This window comes from Mchenga conophoros, linkage group LG9 (genome assembly GCF_057382185.1).
Source record: "Mchenga conophoros isolate Kocher_MC1m ecotype Shallow Benthic linkage group LG9, M_conophoros_male_GT1.1, whole genome shotgun sequence".
Classification (NCBI taxonomy): Eukaryota; Metazoa; Chordata; class Actinopteri; order Cichliformes; family Cichlidae; genus Mchenga; species Mchenga conophoros.
In genome coordinates, this window is record NC_140534.1 from 33,523,377 (window position 1) to 33,541,773 (window position 18,397).

The window sequence follows — 18,397 nt, forward strand, 5'->3', positions numbered from 1 at the left end:
ATCACCAACGGTGATGAGACGGCTTACAGGGAGGAGGTCAGCGCCCTGACCCACTGGTGTCAAGACAACCATCTCACCCTCAACGTCGCAAAGACAAAGGAGTTGATAGTGGACTTCCGGAGGTGCAGAGAAGTACACACCCCCATCACCATCAACGGCGCTGCTGTGGAGAGAGTGAGCAGCTTCCGGTTCCTTGGAGTACATCTGGCTGAGGATCTTACGTGGTCAGTACACACAAACAAAACAGTGAAGAAGGCGCAGCAGCGCCTCTTCTTTCTCAGGAGACTGAAAAGATTCGGCATGAGCCCCCGCATCCTCAGGACCTTCTATCGCTGTGCCATTGAGAGCATCCTCACTGGATGCATCACCACCTGGTATGGCAACAGCACCGCCTACAACTGCAAAGCTCTCCAGTGAGTAGTGCGGTGCTCTGAACGGATAATTGGAGGTGAGCTTCCCTCCCTCCAAGACATCTACAGGAAGCACTGCCTGAGGAAAGCGGGGAGGATCATCAAGGACTCCAGTCACCCCAGCCATAAACTGTTCAGACTGCTTCCATCAGGAAGGAGGTTCTGCAGCATCCGGTCCCGTACCAGCAGACTGAGAGACAGCTTCTTCCATCAGGCCATCAGACTGCTGAACACGTCATAGACACCTCAGCTTCACTACTGGAACTTCAACATTATGCACTCCACACTGTATATAAATGCCACTTGTTTTGCACATATTCAACTCTGTATATTTTATATATTTTATTATTATTATTATTATTTTTTTTTTACTATTTAATTTGTAAAAATGTGTATACACACACACACACACACACACACACACACGTAGGAAAATATTTAGTATACACATCCAGAAATGCATACACTATTATATATTGTACATATATTTATTAGTTTCAGGTTGGCCATTCTTGTATTTTGCTCGTTTGTGTTGTTGTGTTTGCACATCTCTGTTGCTTGTGGGGCTCGCACACAAGAATTTCACTCGCATGTGCTGTGCCAGTGTGCCTGCACATGTGATGTGACAATAAAAAGTGATTTGATTTGTGATTTGATATTGAAAGGAGACAACTGATCAAAAAGCTGGACGGTATGGAAGTGAAGTTGGACTTGATCTGTTTTGCACGACCTCTTTAAGTGAAAGTTATCAGGCTGTATTTTGGTTTTTAAGGCAGACCCATTTGTTCGAGAGGATTTGATTTATTTTTTTATTTTTTTTTTGTCTTTTCTGTCCACACTCCACACCAGTTAGTGGCGGTAATGCACCATTTTGCTGTTTGCCAACCGCCAGTAAACCCTATACGGCAGAAGAAGAAGGGGGCGGAGCAAGATTTGTTAGCAGGAGAGGAGCCGAGCAGAGAGAGCTGCTTTGTCATGAAACGGGAGTAAAGTAGTGAACTTAGAGGAGAGAAAAAAACTAAAGTATCGATCATAAACCACTACCAACGTCCTGATCGATATCTGCATCGATCTGCCCACCCTTGTCTCCTGGATCGTAGCCGAGATCAGCGTGAACCACGTGGGTCTCTGCTCCCTGATCTGTTTCCTGTGTTTGGAAAGAGTTGCAGCTTCATCGCGGAGTTTCTCTCGGTTTGTGGGCTCATCTAAAGGTAAGCACCGAGCTAACTTTACTGTGAGTTCAGTTCATGTTGAGTTTAGCTCCTGAATGAGGTCTTCTGCTGCTCTCCTCGGTGTCTGTTCACAGTTTATTGTGAACACGTTGAGAGAAGAGTGAGAGAGTGTTTGGAGAAAAACACCAACTAATCATTAGCTCAGCATGCTGGGAGAAGTTGGAGCAGAAAAGTATTTTCATTGTCCCTGCAGCTGTTTTTCTGCCTGCACCAAACCTCTACAGCCTCATTTCTATTTGAAGTGATAACAGGAAGTCAGAGCGATCTGCTGCAGTATCAGGGTCACAATAAACTTTATTGTCCAGCTGCTGTGGATGAACACATGAGAGGAAGTGAAATGCCTGGCTGACAACTGTATAAAACAAAAAGTACACACAATATTCGAGGCACACAGTGTGTTACACCCCTGAAAACGAGAACTATATCAACTTTTAAACACTTTTACCTGAAAACAGGGGAAAAGAATCACGAGAGTGATCATGACTCATGCACTAGTTTATTGCAGTGAAAATGAACAGAGACGTTTCACATTCTGTACTGCTAAATGTCACGTGGTGGAAGAAAAACACTAAATAATAAACCAAAACACTAAAGTGATTACAGGACAGCTGTGGCTACAATGTAGCTGCCATTGCCAGTGTGTGAATGGGTGGATGACTGGATATGTAAAGCGCTTTGGGGTCCTTAGGGACTGAGTAAAGCGCTATACAAATACAGGCCATTTACCATCTTACCATATATGCCAGAACAGGTTTCCTGACAAAATGGCTGACAATAGCGGCGTTTTTAGTTCCTGCCATTATCTTACTGGCCATTACACAGTACAAAACTGACGCTCAAAACCGCCACGTATATGCGCACAAATACAATGTTTCTAAACTCTTACAAAACAATGAAGGATTACCTCTTAAATATCTTAACAGTGTACACATGGGAAATATATCAACTTTTAAACACTTTTACCTGAAAACAGAGGGAAAAGAATCACGAGAGTGATCATGACTTGCGTCTCTCATGCAGTCGTTTATTGCAGTGAGGAGAACGCACGAAACTCTTAACCATTTTCTTACCATATTTACATTATTTTTTCCTTATATCAGCTGATATGAATTAGTATTAACTGAACAGTTTTATATGCAGTAGTCCTTCAACCTGGCACAAGTGCACACTGTGGGAATTTACGACTGTGCGTAAATCCCCCCTAATTTTGGTATGATCCGAGCTCAGACACTAAGCGACTGAGCGAAGGGGCGGGGCAGCTGCTGCCTGCGAGTGGGCTGTTGGAGAAACGCAGACAGAGCAGAACTGAAGTTTGAGCAGGTACCAAAGCAAATCATTCGTGCCGTACAAATAATGTAAATATGACGGTGTATCACGAAAGATTGATATCAAACTGATCACTTGACCAATATTACGTTACTTGCTCTTCAAGTGAATCAACAAATGGCAAAATGAAAAGCCGAACAACAACAATGCTGTTTTTTAGAGAGTCTTGGCTTACATGTGTGTTTATTTCATATTTTCAGTTGTTACCCTCCACGGCTAAATAAATCGGTTTCCGCTGTCTATTTTAATCACTTTCATCAAGTGTACATATGCACTAGGTTTATTGTTAATTAATAAGAAACTCCAGACGATTCCATTCTGAGCTGAAGAAGCTTCTGATTGGTTCGTAGAGTCCATGTGAGTAAACTGGTGGCACAGCTGTGGATGCATATAAGGCAAAACACAGAGCCTGTTTCTGTGACATGGGAACATCAAGAGATGTCAACAAAACACCAGGGCCCTATTTCAGGAAGCCAGTTTAGAAAACTCAGAGTGAAAAACGATACTCAGGGTTGAGTAACCCCGAACTGTCCAACTCGGAATATTCGGTTTCAGAAAGGCTGATAACAATCAGTTCAGTCAACGCGGAGTTGCTTTAATCCCAAGTGAAGCACGCGCATGAGGATACATAAAGCCCTGATTAGTGGAGCACAGATTAAGCGAGTCACCATGGAGACGGAGGGAAAGAAGGCGCGGTCAATGTATTTTACAGCGCTTGAGGCCGAAATTCTGATGGCAGCATATGCCGATAACATGCAAATTTTGCAGAAAAAAAGGTAACACAGCCTAAGCTGCAAAAGAAAGGGAGCATGCATGGCAAAACATAGCCGACAGAGTCAATGCGTGAGTGTTAATTTAAACATTGATCTAGGGATTTCCACCCATTTAACACATTATTTTATCATATGTTATTTTATTTGTTATTTTATACATTTTATGTTGTGATGTGATGTGAGCGCAGGTGCAACCCAACAGGCCCCAAAGGTGCCTGGCAGCAAGTAAAAATGAAATATAAAAATATAGTCCAAACAGGTGAGGTGTAATTGTATTATGAGCCATAGTGCTTGGTCTGTTTGTCCCATGTAAATCAATTGCAGTTAGAGGCTACATTAATTTTCTTTCTGTAAGCACTTATTGAAATTATCTGAGCACATTACAAGTACATATTTGCTTACTCTGTATGCTCAAATGTGACCCCGTTATAGCCAACAGAAAAAAAGCGGAGGCCCGAAAAACAGGTGGGGGTCCTCCACCACCACCACTCACAGAGGCTGAGCAGTTGGCCCTCAGCCAAAACAGTGGGCGCCCTGTGGCCGAAGGCATCTCTGTGGGGACATCCTCTGAGTCAATAACCCCGCAAGACACAAGTGCCTACATAGGGGGTAAATTCAAAATAATACATGATGTGCATACATCCTTTCTTCACAGTCACCTTTGCAGTGCTGCTCATTCATTTGATAAACTCTTCACCATAATGAATTTGTTTGTAGTGAAGTTATTTTCCTACTGATTTTGCCTTCCCTCAGTCTTGGTTGTCTTTGAGAGCATAATGACAATGAAGTGTAAGGTGATAGGTATGTTTGTTAATTGCCATTTGGTCCCTTGTAAGTTATAAGTGACCTGTATAAACCTCATATTCTATCAGTTGATGGTGATGGTGTACTGCATCTGGTGCAGCCTCCTGTTGAGCCAGACCAACATGCAGTTGTGAGTAATACTCCACAGATTATATGAGTTTACAGTAGAACAGCAATGTTGTCTATTTCTTTACTACAGGAAAATAATGAAGAAACATTGACAGCTGTTACAGAGGAGGAAGCAACAGAGGCACTTTATGAGGTTCACATCTTTTAATACTTTGTGTACAGGAAACACAGGCGACCAATAAAGCCAGTTGAACAGAAAATCTGTTTATTCGTCTATCATCAATCAAACCCATCGAAGTCCTCATCCTCTGTGTCTGAATTGAACAGCTGCGCTAAATCTCCATCAAACATGCCAGGTTCACTGTCTTCACTGTCAGAGTCACTTTCCGTGCCGTGCGGCTCCTCGGAAATGATGCCGGCTTTTGCGAAAGCTCGAACAACAGTGCCAGCAGACATGTTAGCCCAAGCATCTACAATCCATTGGCAAATTGTGGCGTAACTCGCCCGGCGCTGCCTTCCACTCTTGGTGAAACTGTGGTCTCCACCGGTCATCCATCGCTCCCAGGCCACTCGCAGCCTTACTTTGAACAGGCGGTTCACACCGATGCCCAGCGGTTGGAGTTCCTTTGTCAGGCCTCCCGGAATGACAGCAAGCTCACAGTTCATTTGCTTCACAAGTTTTTTCACATCGGCTGTGAGATGGGCACGCATAGAGTCACAGATTAAGAGCGATGGTGATGCGTGGAAAAAACCACCTGGTCTCCTTACATACACCTCCCTCAGCCAGTCTTTCATCATTTCCTCATCCATCCAGCCCTTTTCATTTGCCTTAATGATGATTCCTGCTGGAAACTTCTCTTTAGGCAAAGTCTTTCGCTTAAAAATCACCATAGGCGGCAGTTTCTGTCCATTAGCATGGCAGCCAAGCACAACAGTAAAAGAAGACTTTTCGTGCCCCGTTGTGCGTATCGCTACCGTGCTGGTCCCCTTCTTCTCCACAGTGTGACTCACCGGGATGTCAAAAGTGAGCGGGACCTCGTCCATGTTTGTGATGTGGCTGGGCTGGATGTTTTTGTCGCCGATGTGTTTGCTGCAGTAGGAGCGGAAGATGGCCAGCTTTTCCTTATAATCCGCTGGAAGTTGCTGCGCTACCGTAGTCCTGGTCCGGATGGAAAAATGGCACCGTTTCATAAAACGAAAGCACCAAGACGGACCTCCTTGGAAATGTTCAATGTTCATCTCTTCAGCTAGTGAAACTGCTTTTAGCCGAATGGTGACCGTCGAAACGCTTCTCCCGCTCGTTCTTTGCTCGATGATCCACCGCTCGAGTCTTTCCTCCAACTCGGGCCACCTCGCCTTATGTCCGCGGAAACTCAGCTGCGTTTTCTTGACCTGCCGGAGCTTGTTTTCCAGCTTCCTCCATTTGCGAACCATCGATTCGTTAATCTTAAATTCTCTCGCCGCTGCTCGATTTCCATGTTCCTCCGCGTAGCTGATGGCCTTCAGTTTAAACTGTGCTTCGTAAGCGTGTCTCTTTGCCATTTTCAGGGTTGTTAAAACAACGATGTCCTGCATAATGCACATACCTGTTCTTTTATACAGGTATGTGCGATTGTCCCGGTATATACGATCAACGCCCACACTTCAGCCTTTAACGTTCTCATGGTGTTCTCTACTACGTCCTCCTTACAACAGATAGGGCGCGCCGCACTTTTTGAAGAAAATCTAAGACTTTTAAGTGCGCCTTATGGTCGTGAAAATACGGTAGCCAGATTATATCGCTGCTGTGGGCCCGGTTCAGGGTCAGGGTAAGGGGTAAGCAAATAGGGTAAACATGGATACCCCCTATCACCAAGCAAGTAGCCAGTAGAGCAGGGCGATATGGCCAAAAATATTTATCACGATATATATTTGAAAATTTGCGATAACGATATAACCGACGATATAATTGATGCGAGACAAAATACAACTCCACAACATTACTAGCGCAAAAAGACAACCTTCCATTTATTTTCACTTAAACAAGAAGCTGGTTTTTATGTACATTAAAGCTTTATAAAAATGTAACAGTGCAAATGCAAATTCCTTGCTGAAAGTTTAACCAAAAGGCATTTCCAGTAAAAATGGGCTGACATATCCTGAGCATAACCATGTATAATATCCACTGAAGTTAAAAAGAGGTGCTTTGCAACATTAAACTGCAGTGTGCAGTACGTATTTTTCGGACCATAAGGTGCACGGGATTATAAGGCACATTAAGCGAAACAAAGCAGTCAGATAAATCAAACTTTATTAAACTCATTCTTCTTGCTTCCTCCACTTCTGTACCATTGATTCATTAATGTTGAATTCTCTGGCAGCTGCTCTATTCCCTTGTTGTTGCAGTATATTAATGACTAACCTCGTATTGTGGATGGATTATCTCAGTTGTTCTCCTGACTGAAGTTTGGTCCGTTTACAGCATCCTGCCATGCGATTGCATTTGTTTCTAACCATGAAGAACCTTCACGTTAACTTTTATAAGTGGAAAAGTGTTAGTGTTCGTCCTCCAGCTTCACTGTTTATGTTATGCTAACATAGCTGTGTCGCTAGCGATCACGTAGCACATCATTATATACCAGCTAGCCCAACTTCAGTAACCCTACAAACGTCACTGCTGTTTAGTTTCCTGTCTTCATTTATGTTGGAAGTGATAGCAGAGCTGTACGTTTGATTTTTTTCAGAAATCTCTCAGTCAGAACATGCAATATCATGCTTAGGTAACTAGCGAAACTAGCGAGCTAACTTCCGCTAGCTTCCTGCTAACTTCTAACTCCGTTAAATGTAATAACTTTTGTTTTCATGGATGCCTGGAAGTTAAACTTTATAGTTACACCTGGTAAAGCAGCAATGCTGATCGTTTTATTAAAGATGAAAGAATTTAGACAGTTTTTAACTCTAAGTGATGCTGCAGTGTTGTTTGACCTGAAGTATACGGAGTTTAGGACCCAGATTACTCCCAGATTTAAGAGCATCTTAGTCCGACAAATATGACAATAACAACGGCCGCTTGCATGTTCTGCAAAAAAATGTGCTTTGTTGTGTATCTGACGGACAAACACCAAACCAGTTCCACATCACGGAAGTTGCACCATTTTTACAAACCAATTCTGGTTCATCTGTTTCACTCAACAATCGGCCATGTGCGTATGAAAACAAAGGCACTGCGCATGCGCGTTTTACTCATATTCTATCGCGATATTTCATTTTCCTATCGTTGCCTAACATTATACCGGTATTACCGTGAACGGTATAATATGGCCCAGCCCTAGTAGCCAGTGAACTCTCCTAAGACAGAAGGATACACTTCTGAAGCAATTGGTCTTTATATATTTTAAAGTATTCTCAACTCACCATGTCCACATTTTGTGCTCAGTGTACATTCACGGAATATTTGTGAGTCATGGACAGAGCCTGGCCACTTGGCTTCCACATTTGTGATAATGTTGGCAGCATCACATATGATCTTCACAGTGCAGAGAACACAAATTAGCATCCATTACTATAATGAAATAATTTGTTAGTTTGAAATGCTACAGGGAACTATGTACCTGTACATTAATGCTGTGGAAAGACTTCCTGTTCACATAGTCTCCTTCATTTACTGAAGGAGCAATGATTGGAATGTGAGTGCCATCTGTACAGCCAATCACGCCTGGGAACCGTGAAAATAAATGTAAAATTTAAGTAGTAGACCAAGTATCACCACATCATAAATTAAGTTTTGGTCATCCTGATACCTGCAACTTTGTGGCATCCCTCTTTGATGAATCTTGTGGGTCTATGACCGGGGAACACCACAAACGAGTACAGGAGACGTTTCAGTGCAACTGTAACATTCCTGACTGCCCGACAGACGGTAGCCTTGGAAACGTGCTCAGCGTCACCAATATTATACAGAAAGCTCCCGTTTGCAAAAAACCGAAGTGCAATACAAATAATATGTAATGAACTGAGAGCATGTCCGCGATGTCACATGCGTAATATATGGCCTGAGGATGTTATCCAAATAAATTATAGATTGTGCTGAGAAACGGTAACGTTCGCACAGAAACTCATCAGGAAATGATAAAATGTCCAAACGCGCTCTGATCACTCTCTCCCGGCGGAGAGCTCTGCGGAGAATTTGGGCTTCAACATCTACTGGCTCTTCAAGGACGGGGCACGCCATGTCCGACACTTCCTACTGTCAGGTTTCCGACAAAGGGGCGGAGACAGTCAGGGTTAGTTGTAGTAAACCTGCTAGGGGGCAGGTTAGCTTCACGGAGTGTGTCGTCATAGTGACTCACTCAGAATTAATCTAAACTCGCTTTGTGAAACCGAAAACCCAGAGTTTTCGTTAACTGAGGGTATACTTACTCAGATTTTCCACTAAACCGGCTTCCTGAAATAGGGCCCAGGAAGACAACTGTGGAGCTCCATAAGTGTGGCTCAAGTTTGAATACAATTTGGTGCCATTTACAATTAATACAGATAGTTTCTCTCTTTACTCTTAAAGTTAACAAATATGTTTTTTATATTTATCAATCTAAAAAAATAAACATTTAGTCTGATTTGATGTTACAATTAAGAAAGTGTTTTTATCCGAAGAGTGTGTAAATATCTGGTTTCCACTGTATATTTGATGATGTTGGTGTTTGGCTTGATTGTCAGCACAGAGAGGGAGAGAGAGGAGAATGAGGACAGAACAGAGATGGAACAAGAGCAGGTGAGACACACATGTTAGTCCAGGAGTGGGCAATCTCAGTCCACGAGTTTTAGATCTCACCTTGGGTCAACACACCTGAATCACATGATTAGTTCGTTACCAGCCTCTGGAGAACTTCCGGACATGTTGAGGGGCTAATTTAGCCATTTAAATCAGCTGTGTTGGTTCGAGGACACATCTAAAACCTGCAGGGACACCGGCTCTCGTGGACTGAGATTGCCCACCCCTGTGTTAGTCAAATGGTTGTTTACCAAAAGTATCACTGTATCATAGGTCCTCATGTATCTCGTACCTAGTGTTTCTTTTTAGGTTTGTTATTTTTCAAATTCTATATTTATTAAGTTATGCAGCTTGTTTGCACAACAAGGCTAAATAATTATATAAACTTTTCTCAATCTAAATAGTGGACTTTGGTAGAATTAAAAAATAAGTGTAGTGCAGGTCTATGATGATTTTTAGTTCTACTATCATCTAGTTCTGATTCTGGTTCTGTCTTGGTTAAATCCTCATTAGTCCTGTTTTAATTCCGGATCAGTTCTGGGTCTGGTTGAATTGGGGTTTCGTCCGCGTGTCATGATACAGCCCTGGTTTTGTTCTGCCTTGCCTGCCAAAACGGAGCCTATTAATCTTTCAGTCATTTCTAAACCCCCCCCCCCCCCCACCCTTTAGGGCTAAGCCCTGGGTGTATCAAATGTCTGCCTCCGCCTCTGCCTGAAACACTTCCTGCTTTTCCAGCCTCAGGCTCCTTTAGCTTAGCTGTGAACCAGAGCTGGTCAGTATTCTAACTCACCCTGGTGTGTGATGCTGTGCAGCTTCCTCACAGATGCTGATGTTCCAGGACGTCACAGCATCTCTATAATAATCCAAACTGTTGGTAACAATCCTGAAAACCTCCCAGTCGGTGCAGTCCAGACACACCTGCAGATTCTCCACAGCCTCATCAGTCCACTGCTTCAGTGTCTTCACAAAAGCTTTAGACAGTTTCAGTTTGTGCCTGTTTGCAGGGATCAAGTGAACCGTGACATGGTCTGAGAATCTTGATGTAGTTTGAGATGATGATACTCTATCAGCTCACCTTCTGTTTTGTAGAGTATTTTTTATCCATTTTGTTTAATAAAATCTATGAGGTTCAAATGAAGCACCAAACTGCAGTTACTCAGTGGAGGTTCATTACTGCAGTTTCTCACCACTGTTGTTAACTGTTCCAGCTGATCATCAGGAGGAGACGAGCCATTTAGACTCAGCTCAGCCACTACAGAGGAAACAATGACTTCAACCCAAAAGGTGAGCAAGAATATCTCTGTTATTGAACCTGTGTGCAGGTTACAACTCTCATTGTAGCTCATAATTGTAATGTCATACTATCACTAGAAGGTGGTGGTAACACACCTACGACGTGTTTGTTGACATCTTTGATTCCACTAATGGAGTTTCAGTTTGTTCCAGGACTGCATTTCACTCACTGCCTCTGTTTGTATCTCTGTCACTGCAGGACCAACATGGAGCGAGAAGTCAGCGCTCTCAGGAGGCCGACAAACCTCACAGAAGAAAGGGGCAGAAAAAATACAGCTGTGACGAGTGTGGGAAGAATTTTACCCTGGCTGGAAACTTAAAAAAACACAAAGTCATCCACAGTGGAGTTAAAGCTTACATCTGTAAGTTGTGTGGAAAATCTTTCAACCGGGCTGGAAGCTTAAAAACACACCAACTCATCCACAGTGGAGTTAAAGCATACAGCTGTGACTTGTGTGGAAAATCTTTTACTTTGGCTGCTAACTTAAAAAGACACCATCTCATCCACAGTGGAATTAAACCGTACACCTGTGACTTGTGTGGAAAATCGTTTACTCACGCTGAAAGCTTAAAAACACACCGACTCATCCACAGTGGAGTTAAAGCATACAGCTGTGACTTGTGTGGAAAAAGTTTTACTTTTGCTGCTAACTTAAAAAGACACCATCTCATCCACAGTGGAATTAAACCGTACACCTGTGACTTGTGTGGAAAATCTTTTGCCCACGCTGGAAACTTACAAACACACCAACTTATCCACAGTAGATTTAAAGCATACAGCTGTGACTTGTGTGGAAAGTCTTTTGCCCACGCTGGAAGCTTAAAAACACACCAGCTCGTCCACAGTGGAGTTAAAGCTTACACCTGTGACTTGTGTGGAAAATCTTTTGCCCACGCTGAAAGCTTAAAAAGACACCAACTCATCCACAGTGGAGTTAAAGCGTACACCTGTGACTTTTGTGGAAAATCTTATACCCACGCTGAAAGCTTAAAAAGACACCAACTCATCCACAGTGGAATTAAACCTTACACCTGTGACTTATGTGGAAAATCTTTTACCCAGCCTGGAAACTTACAAACACACCAACTCATCCACAGTGGAGTTAAAGCATACACCTGTGACTTGTGTGGAAAATCTTTTACCCAGGCTGGAAGCTTAAAAAGACACCAACTCAGCCACAGTGGAGTTAAAGCATACAGCTGTGATCAGTGTGGTAAAGCTTTTACTCACAGTGGCCTCTTACAGCGTCATCAAGTTATCCACTCTGGATTTAAGGCGTACAGCTGCCACATATGTGGAAAAACCTTCCACTTGCTAGGCAGCCTAAATATTCACCTCCGCATTCATACTGGAAATGACGTTTACTGCTGTGATCAGTGTGGGAAACTGTTTGTGAGATATAAAGACTTAGAACGCCACATGTTTACCCACACTGTGGGGAGACCTTATAAATGTGACCTGTGTGAGAAGACTTTTAAAGCGCCACGTTACCTTAAAATCCACCAACAGAGCCACACCAGAAAGAAACTGCAAGTGCAGTTACTGTGAGGTATGTATGTATATTATCATCTTCTTGTTTAAGACTGTTTCGTTCAACTGTGCTCATTAAATTGTGTTCGCATGTTAGTAATTCTACTGGACTCAATTTTGGAATTTTGGAAACAGTGCATTTAGATAATGACTGAAACCAGCCCACTGAAGGAACAATGTGCTGGGAGTTCAGTTCCTTAAGCTTAATTATGCAGATTCTCATGACCATTGATCAACAACCACTGACCATTATGCAAATGTACTGTTTATAAGATTGGGGGAAACTTGCAGTCAGCTGAGACTGAAGGAGTCACTTGGATGAGTGACGAAACGTTTCTCCCACAAAATTATATGTCCAGATGAACAGAATCAATTTTTGGAGGTTTACTTACCTGGATGATTGAGCATGCATCAAGATGGGTTGACAATGTTTCTTTCTCGCTGATATAACGGGACACCTCAACGAGTTACAAAATATGATCCCCAGATAACACAACTTTCAAATACAAAGCAGCGGCAGGGATCACATTAATCTGCAAATCCTTGTATAAAGATAAGTCATATTAGCCCAGTTTATTTTTTCTTATCATTGTTTTTGGGGCGAATGTGGCTCAAGAGTTGGCTGTTCTTCTTGTAATCGGAAGGTTGCCGGTTCGAGCCCCGGCTCCGACAGTCTCGGTCATTGTGTCCTTGGGCAAAACACTTCACCCGTTGCCTACTGGTGTTGGCCAGAGGGCCCGGTGGCGCTAGTGTCCGGCAGCCTCGCCTCTGTCAGCGCGCCCAAGGCAGCTGTGGCTACAATGTAGCTGCCATCACCAGTGTGTGAATGGGTGGATGACTGAATGCAGTGTCAAGGTCCATAGGGATTAAGTAAAGCGCTATACAGGCCATTTACCATTGTTGTGAGGCGACCATTAATAGCATCTGCATTTTCTGTTTGTATAGTTCCTTTGCTGTTATGGTGTTCTTGTTATGGATAAAAAAAATTTTTTTGAAATATAGCAAATCTATTTCTATGAAGTTGTTCTATATAGTGTGTAAGATAAGATGACCTTTATTAGTCCCACAGGTGGGAAATTTGTCTCGTTACAGCAAAAGTGCAAAGTTATGTAGCACTTAGCAGTTATGTAACTGTTGATATGCAGCATTATTAAATTTATTGTTAATGCAATTGTTGATATGGTAAATTGACTTTTGAGGAAATTTTAGATGGCACTCATCAGAAAGGTTGCCTACCACTGGTAGAAAGGTTGCTCTACAACAAAGACATTTATTGAGTCTCAGTACCAGGTCACTTTACTCTAGCATGCAAAGTGCTTTACCGTGTTGTAAAAAGCACTTTGAGTGCTCAGGCAGAGTAAAAAAGTGCTTTATAAGAATCAATCCATTTTACTTGTATTTACTAAATGAACAACGGGAGGGTCATCTAACTAAAACCAATCAGTGTATCCCACCTGACCCCCTCAGAATCAGCTTACTTTTTATTTCAGGCCACTTTCAGAATTAAAATGTTGAAGGAATTCCCTGTGTAACACTGATGTAGCGCTAATGAAGTAATACAGGCTAGGGATTGAGTGTGATTTTATGGTTATTATTAATCAGAAGATTTAGGGACGCCACTGGAGCTGATGGGCAGTAATTAATAAATACACACAACACAAAAAATGGTTTTGCAGGTACCATGTATTTAACCAAACCCCAAAAAAAGAATAACAAGAAAAGAAAAACTTAATCACTCCTGCTGCAGCTATCCAATTAATCAAAAACCCAGTGAGGGTGCACAAAGACAACTAAACAGATTTGTCTGGCTTATACCAAGCAACACAGGTTCTCAAAAAACAGTTCCCCCATAAATACCACATGTTAATATCAAATCCACTGATCCACACTGAAGTCCATGAGTTTAATCTGAATGTCCATGAGAGATGTCCAAGCGCTATTGTCCATAAATCAAGGGAATGGTGTGTATGATTGCGGAAATCAGTGTATTTGGAAAATGGGGACAGAGCGTTGTCTTTGATAGCTTCCTACCCAACCGGTGGAAGCGTCATTTGCAGAATGTGTCCTGCTCCTAGCCGTTCATTGGCTCGCCATCCTTTTTCATACCCCAAAAAGGTTAACCTGGCCTGCATTAAATAAACAAGGCCAATAAGAAATCACAAGAATAATACAAAAATGTCAGCCAATTAAGCTAAATACATTAAGTTATTCTTGTTCCTGTGTACACAATTTATAAATAAATAAACAAACAATATATTGGTTAAATATAATATTCCTAACCATTAAGGATTTAACTGAAAACATTTCAACTGCTACATACATACATACATACATACTATGTAGCTCCACAACATTTGTTATTCAACAACTATCAGTCAAATCAAAATCAAATTGTTTGGACCGGCAGCAGCCGATTAGCGTCACCTGGTAGCAATACAAACAGTCAATTAAAAGTTCAAACTCACCAATTCCGTTCTGTTCAGTGCACAACAACATTATGGCTCTGGCTCACAGTAATCAGCATCTAAGTTGCATAAGTTAGTTGGTGTTAAAAAAATGCATTAAAACGGGAAAAGCAAATGTTTGCCAATACACACCTGCAACAGCTCTGTCACCTGGCTTGCCTCCACGCATCTGACGGAAGGAAGCCGGGACAGGCTTACTATGACCTACATGCCATCCGATTGGCTGAGCAAAGTCATGTGGTTGGAGTCATGCATTTGTGATGCGTTCAATGGCAGGAAATAAGTGCAGGAAATTACTCTGGGTTACACCTGACTTACACTGTCTTTGTGTCTTTGTTTAGAAGCAGACCGACACAGATGGATCCAGTTCTCAACCCTGTCATCACTGTGGTGGTGGGAAAGAGTTTCACTGTGACCTTTTGTGGAAAAACTTTCACTCTGCAACAGACCCTAAAAATCTGGACTTCTTTAAATTGCTTGAAGATTATTTCACCTCTCAACCGAGAATCTTCTTCAGGTCTAAGGTCAAATGGTGGAGAGTTCCAGATTTAAGCTCTGTGGGAGCGTCCCCCTTAGAGGGACCTCCTAATGATCCTCTACCTAATCACACAAGAGAAGGTGTGAAAACGGGTGTAGGTAGGATACAATTTATACAAGGAGTATAAAAGAGGTGATATTTTTGTCAATGCTGGTGTGAAGATTGTGCTGTTTTGATTGCTTTGCAAATATTCATTTCAATAAATCCAAGGAAATATTTGGTTTCAACGTTCAGTTTATTTTTAGGAAATATTCCAACAGTTAAGTGTTGATAAATGAACTTGAGTCTCTAAAAATGGGCTAAAGGAGATGTGAAGTGCAAACATATGTACATTGTGTGTAATGGGATTTGGCAAGATTGAGAGATCTCCCGGATATAAAGAAAAATGTAAATACGAGACTGACAAAAAAATTGATAATAAAGACTTAATAAAGCAAAACACTGGATGGTACAGCTCATGAAGGCACAAACATGGCCTGCTACTGGATGTGTGAGAGGCAGAGAGAAGGGGACGGGCTCCCAGACATCGCAGTGAAGGTCAAAGGTGAAAATAAGACATGCAGAGAGAAGTCACTGTCTGTGCATGTTAGGAATATAGTGATTAAATAAAGTTCATTTAGTGAATTTTTTTTAAATTTTTTTTTATATATATATACATTGCAATGGTTCTCATTAAGAGTTGGCCCTCCATGTAATAATGGGTAAAAGAGTGAATTTGGCTCTATGATTGAACTGAATTATTGAGACTGACATGTAGAGCTGCAGAGGGATTTCCAAACATGCTTAGATATCATAGCCAGTTTAAGTCAGGGTGCAATTTTCCTGCGCCAAATTAGTCTGAACAGAATATCCTAGACTTATATAGTAAGTACAAAATTACAGGCTGAGAATTGTTAGATAATAGTGTAACCCATGTGAAATACAGGGCCGTAAAATCCCCCCCCCCCCCCTTCTTTTTTTTATCTAAGGCTATAGCCTGTTATTGTCAGAAGGGGGTGCTGTAATGCAGTTTTGTGTTCTGACAACCGTGCGTCTAGTGCGCAGGAAGCATTACCTGTCTCTTCCTATGAGATCTTCCCTCTCTGATGGCAGTCAAGTGTGTGTCGGAGCTCACCGAAAAGTATTTGGTATGCAATGCTGCAACCTGGTTAATGAGACCAGTTTGTTTTACGTATAAATGCTAATAAGCTACTCTTTTATTAGGCCCCGAACTCTGACCACAAAGGGAATAACGTCTGTCCAGTTATTTGTGTTGGAATATCCCAGTGAGTGACATGCCGTTTGTTCATCAAATTTGGTGTGTTGTTTTACTTTTCTTGTTGTTCTTTACAGTGTGTTATAAGTGTTGAATGCTTTGAGCTAAAGGTGTTTTACTGCCGATGCTAGCTGCTAATAGCTGTTAGCTACCCTACCCCCACGAAGCCATATTCCGATCGGGGAGGTATTCGGATAGAAGCACTAGCTCTGTTTATATTAGAATGGTTAAGTCTTAATAGAAATGAGCATATTTCAAGTTCATTAGTACTTGCACTGTGAATTAAGTTACCTTTGCTTGTTAGCCTTATGGATGAATGTAACCTTGATTGCAATGACTATTTACATTACTGTTTAAGCTGCTGATGTTCTTTATTGTGATATAATTGTGATAAAATAGTTGATACTGGTACAAACAAGTTACTGTAACTCTTGTAACTTGGTAAAGCTAAATGGAATGCCATTTGTTATTAATACATTTGGAAAAGAAGTTCATGAGCTCATGTTAAGAACACAAGATGGAAAAGAAATTCATTGTTCTGCACTGTTTGTGTAGATTGGTTTTTTGAACTACTAGAAAGGATTCTGGAGAACCACTGACGGCGAGAACAGCCCAAATGAGATCCTGAATGATCATGAAATGATGTGGCCAGCCATGCGATCGGATTGTAGGATTTGCCTGAGAAACTGATTCAAGCATCCCTGTATTTCAGACAAGCCCTATCCCAGATAATAGGGTTTGCACACTGACACTTCCGCTACAGTACACCTGTTTGGGTTTCAACAACTTTAAAGGACAATTCAGACTGGACAATTCAAACTTCACAACGGGAATACTTCCATCCGTTTTATTCATTCAAAAGAGTTCTGATACAATTCAGTATAAGTCTTTCATTCGACTGTCTTTATTTTATTTGTTCTGCTTTATATCTATTCACCTTTAAAATGCACTATTAGTGTGCAGTTTGGTTTATTGTGCTGTATATGTTTATGAATGGTACTGAGGCAATAAAGGTCTCAGTTGTTCATTTCCAAGCCAATTCCTTTTGTGAGTCTCCAAAACAAAACCTCCTTCTGAACCTAGTAAGATGTTTAGGGTCTCTATTTGAAGTGAAAGTGTACTGGTCCTGAGTAGAGGTGCTACACAAATGTGGCGCACCAGCCAGGAGGTTTAATTCCTTTTATTTTTGGAAGTTTAGCAACTAGTGCTTTCATGCCTTTTGGGTCAAATCATTACATTTGTCAATGACATTCTGGGTTGGAGTAATAAGAACATGGATGTAATCCAAACTGAAGGTGTCAAAGTACCTAACTCTGTCCTAGTAGGAGGGTAACAGGTGATGAGGTTGACAATGAGGTTATTGATTACTTAGGGTAGTTTGGTTCCATTGGAAGAGTAATTAAAATAACTAGCACAGAGGCACATTTTAAAAACACAGCCATTGTGGAGTTCCAATCAGGTGAACCAGTCCAGTTCCTTAAGGATAGCTTACCTTGCAAAAGACAAAGCCGTAACCCAAGTGTTGTCCATCATATCCAGCTGCTGTCTGGCTGTATGCTGCAGACAGGGGTTCGTGTTTAATCCATTCTTACCCAACTGAACTAAAAGGTCTTGCCGAACTGAGTGGTGCAGATTTTGAGGTTTTGTTAGGTGAGCTGGCCAAAATGAAGAAGTCCACTGAGAGTAACCCCACAGTTGGACCAAATGCATCAGTGCCTAGTCAAAATCCGCAGTTCACTAGTGACACAGACTGAGATGAACCAACCATCATTGAGGATCAAAGTCCTGTTAAATTGGGCAGTGATTCAACCCACTCGCCTGAGCATGGCTCTCACTCATCCTCTCCAAGTGTAGAGGTGACTGCCTCGCACAGAACAACCACTATCTACTTACCACCTGAACAGCTCACTCCACCTGAAGTACAGAGAGTAGTAGTTGAGGATGTCATTATGAA

The 18,397-nt window shown here is 41.9% G+C and overlaps 1 protein-coding gene across 1 annotated transcript; it reads left to right on the plus strand.

Annotated features, from left to right (window-relative positions):
• The first annotated feature begins 781 nt into the window (after window positions 1-781).
• LOC146567726 (uncharacterized) lies at window positions 782-17,477 on the plus strand. Its single transcript, XM_085287731.1, has 4 exons — window positions 782-1,621; window positions 10,570-10,645; window positions 10,854-12,204; window positions 14,992-17,477. The coding sequence occupies exons 2-3, from the start codon at window positions 10,628-10,630 to the stop codon at window positions 12,201-12,203; spliced, it is 1,368 nt and encodes a 455-aa protein (XP_085143857.1). The 5' UTR covers window positions 782-1,621; window positions 10,570-10,627; the 3' UTR covers window position 12,204; window positions 14,992-17,477.
• The last annotated feature ends 920 nt before the right edge of the window (window positions 17,478-18,397 follow it).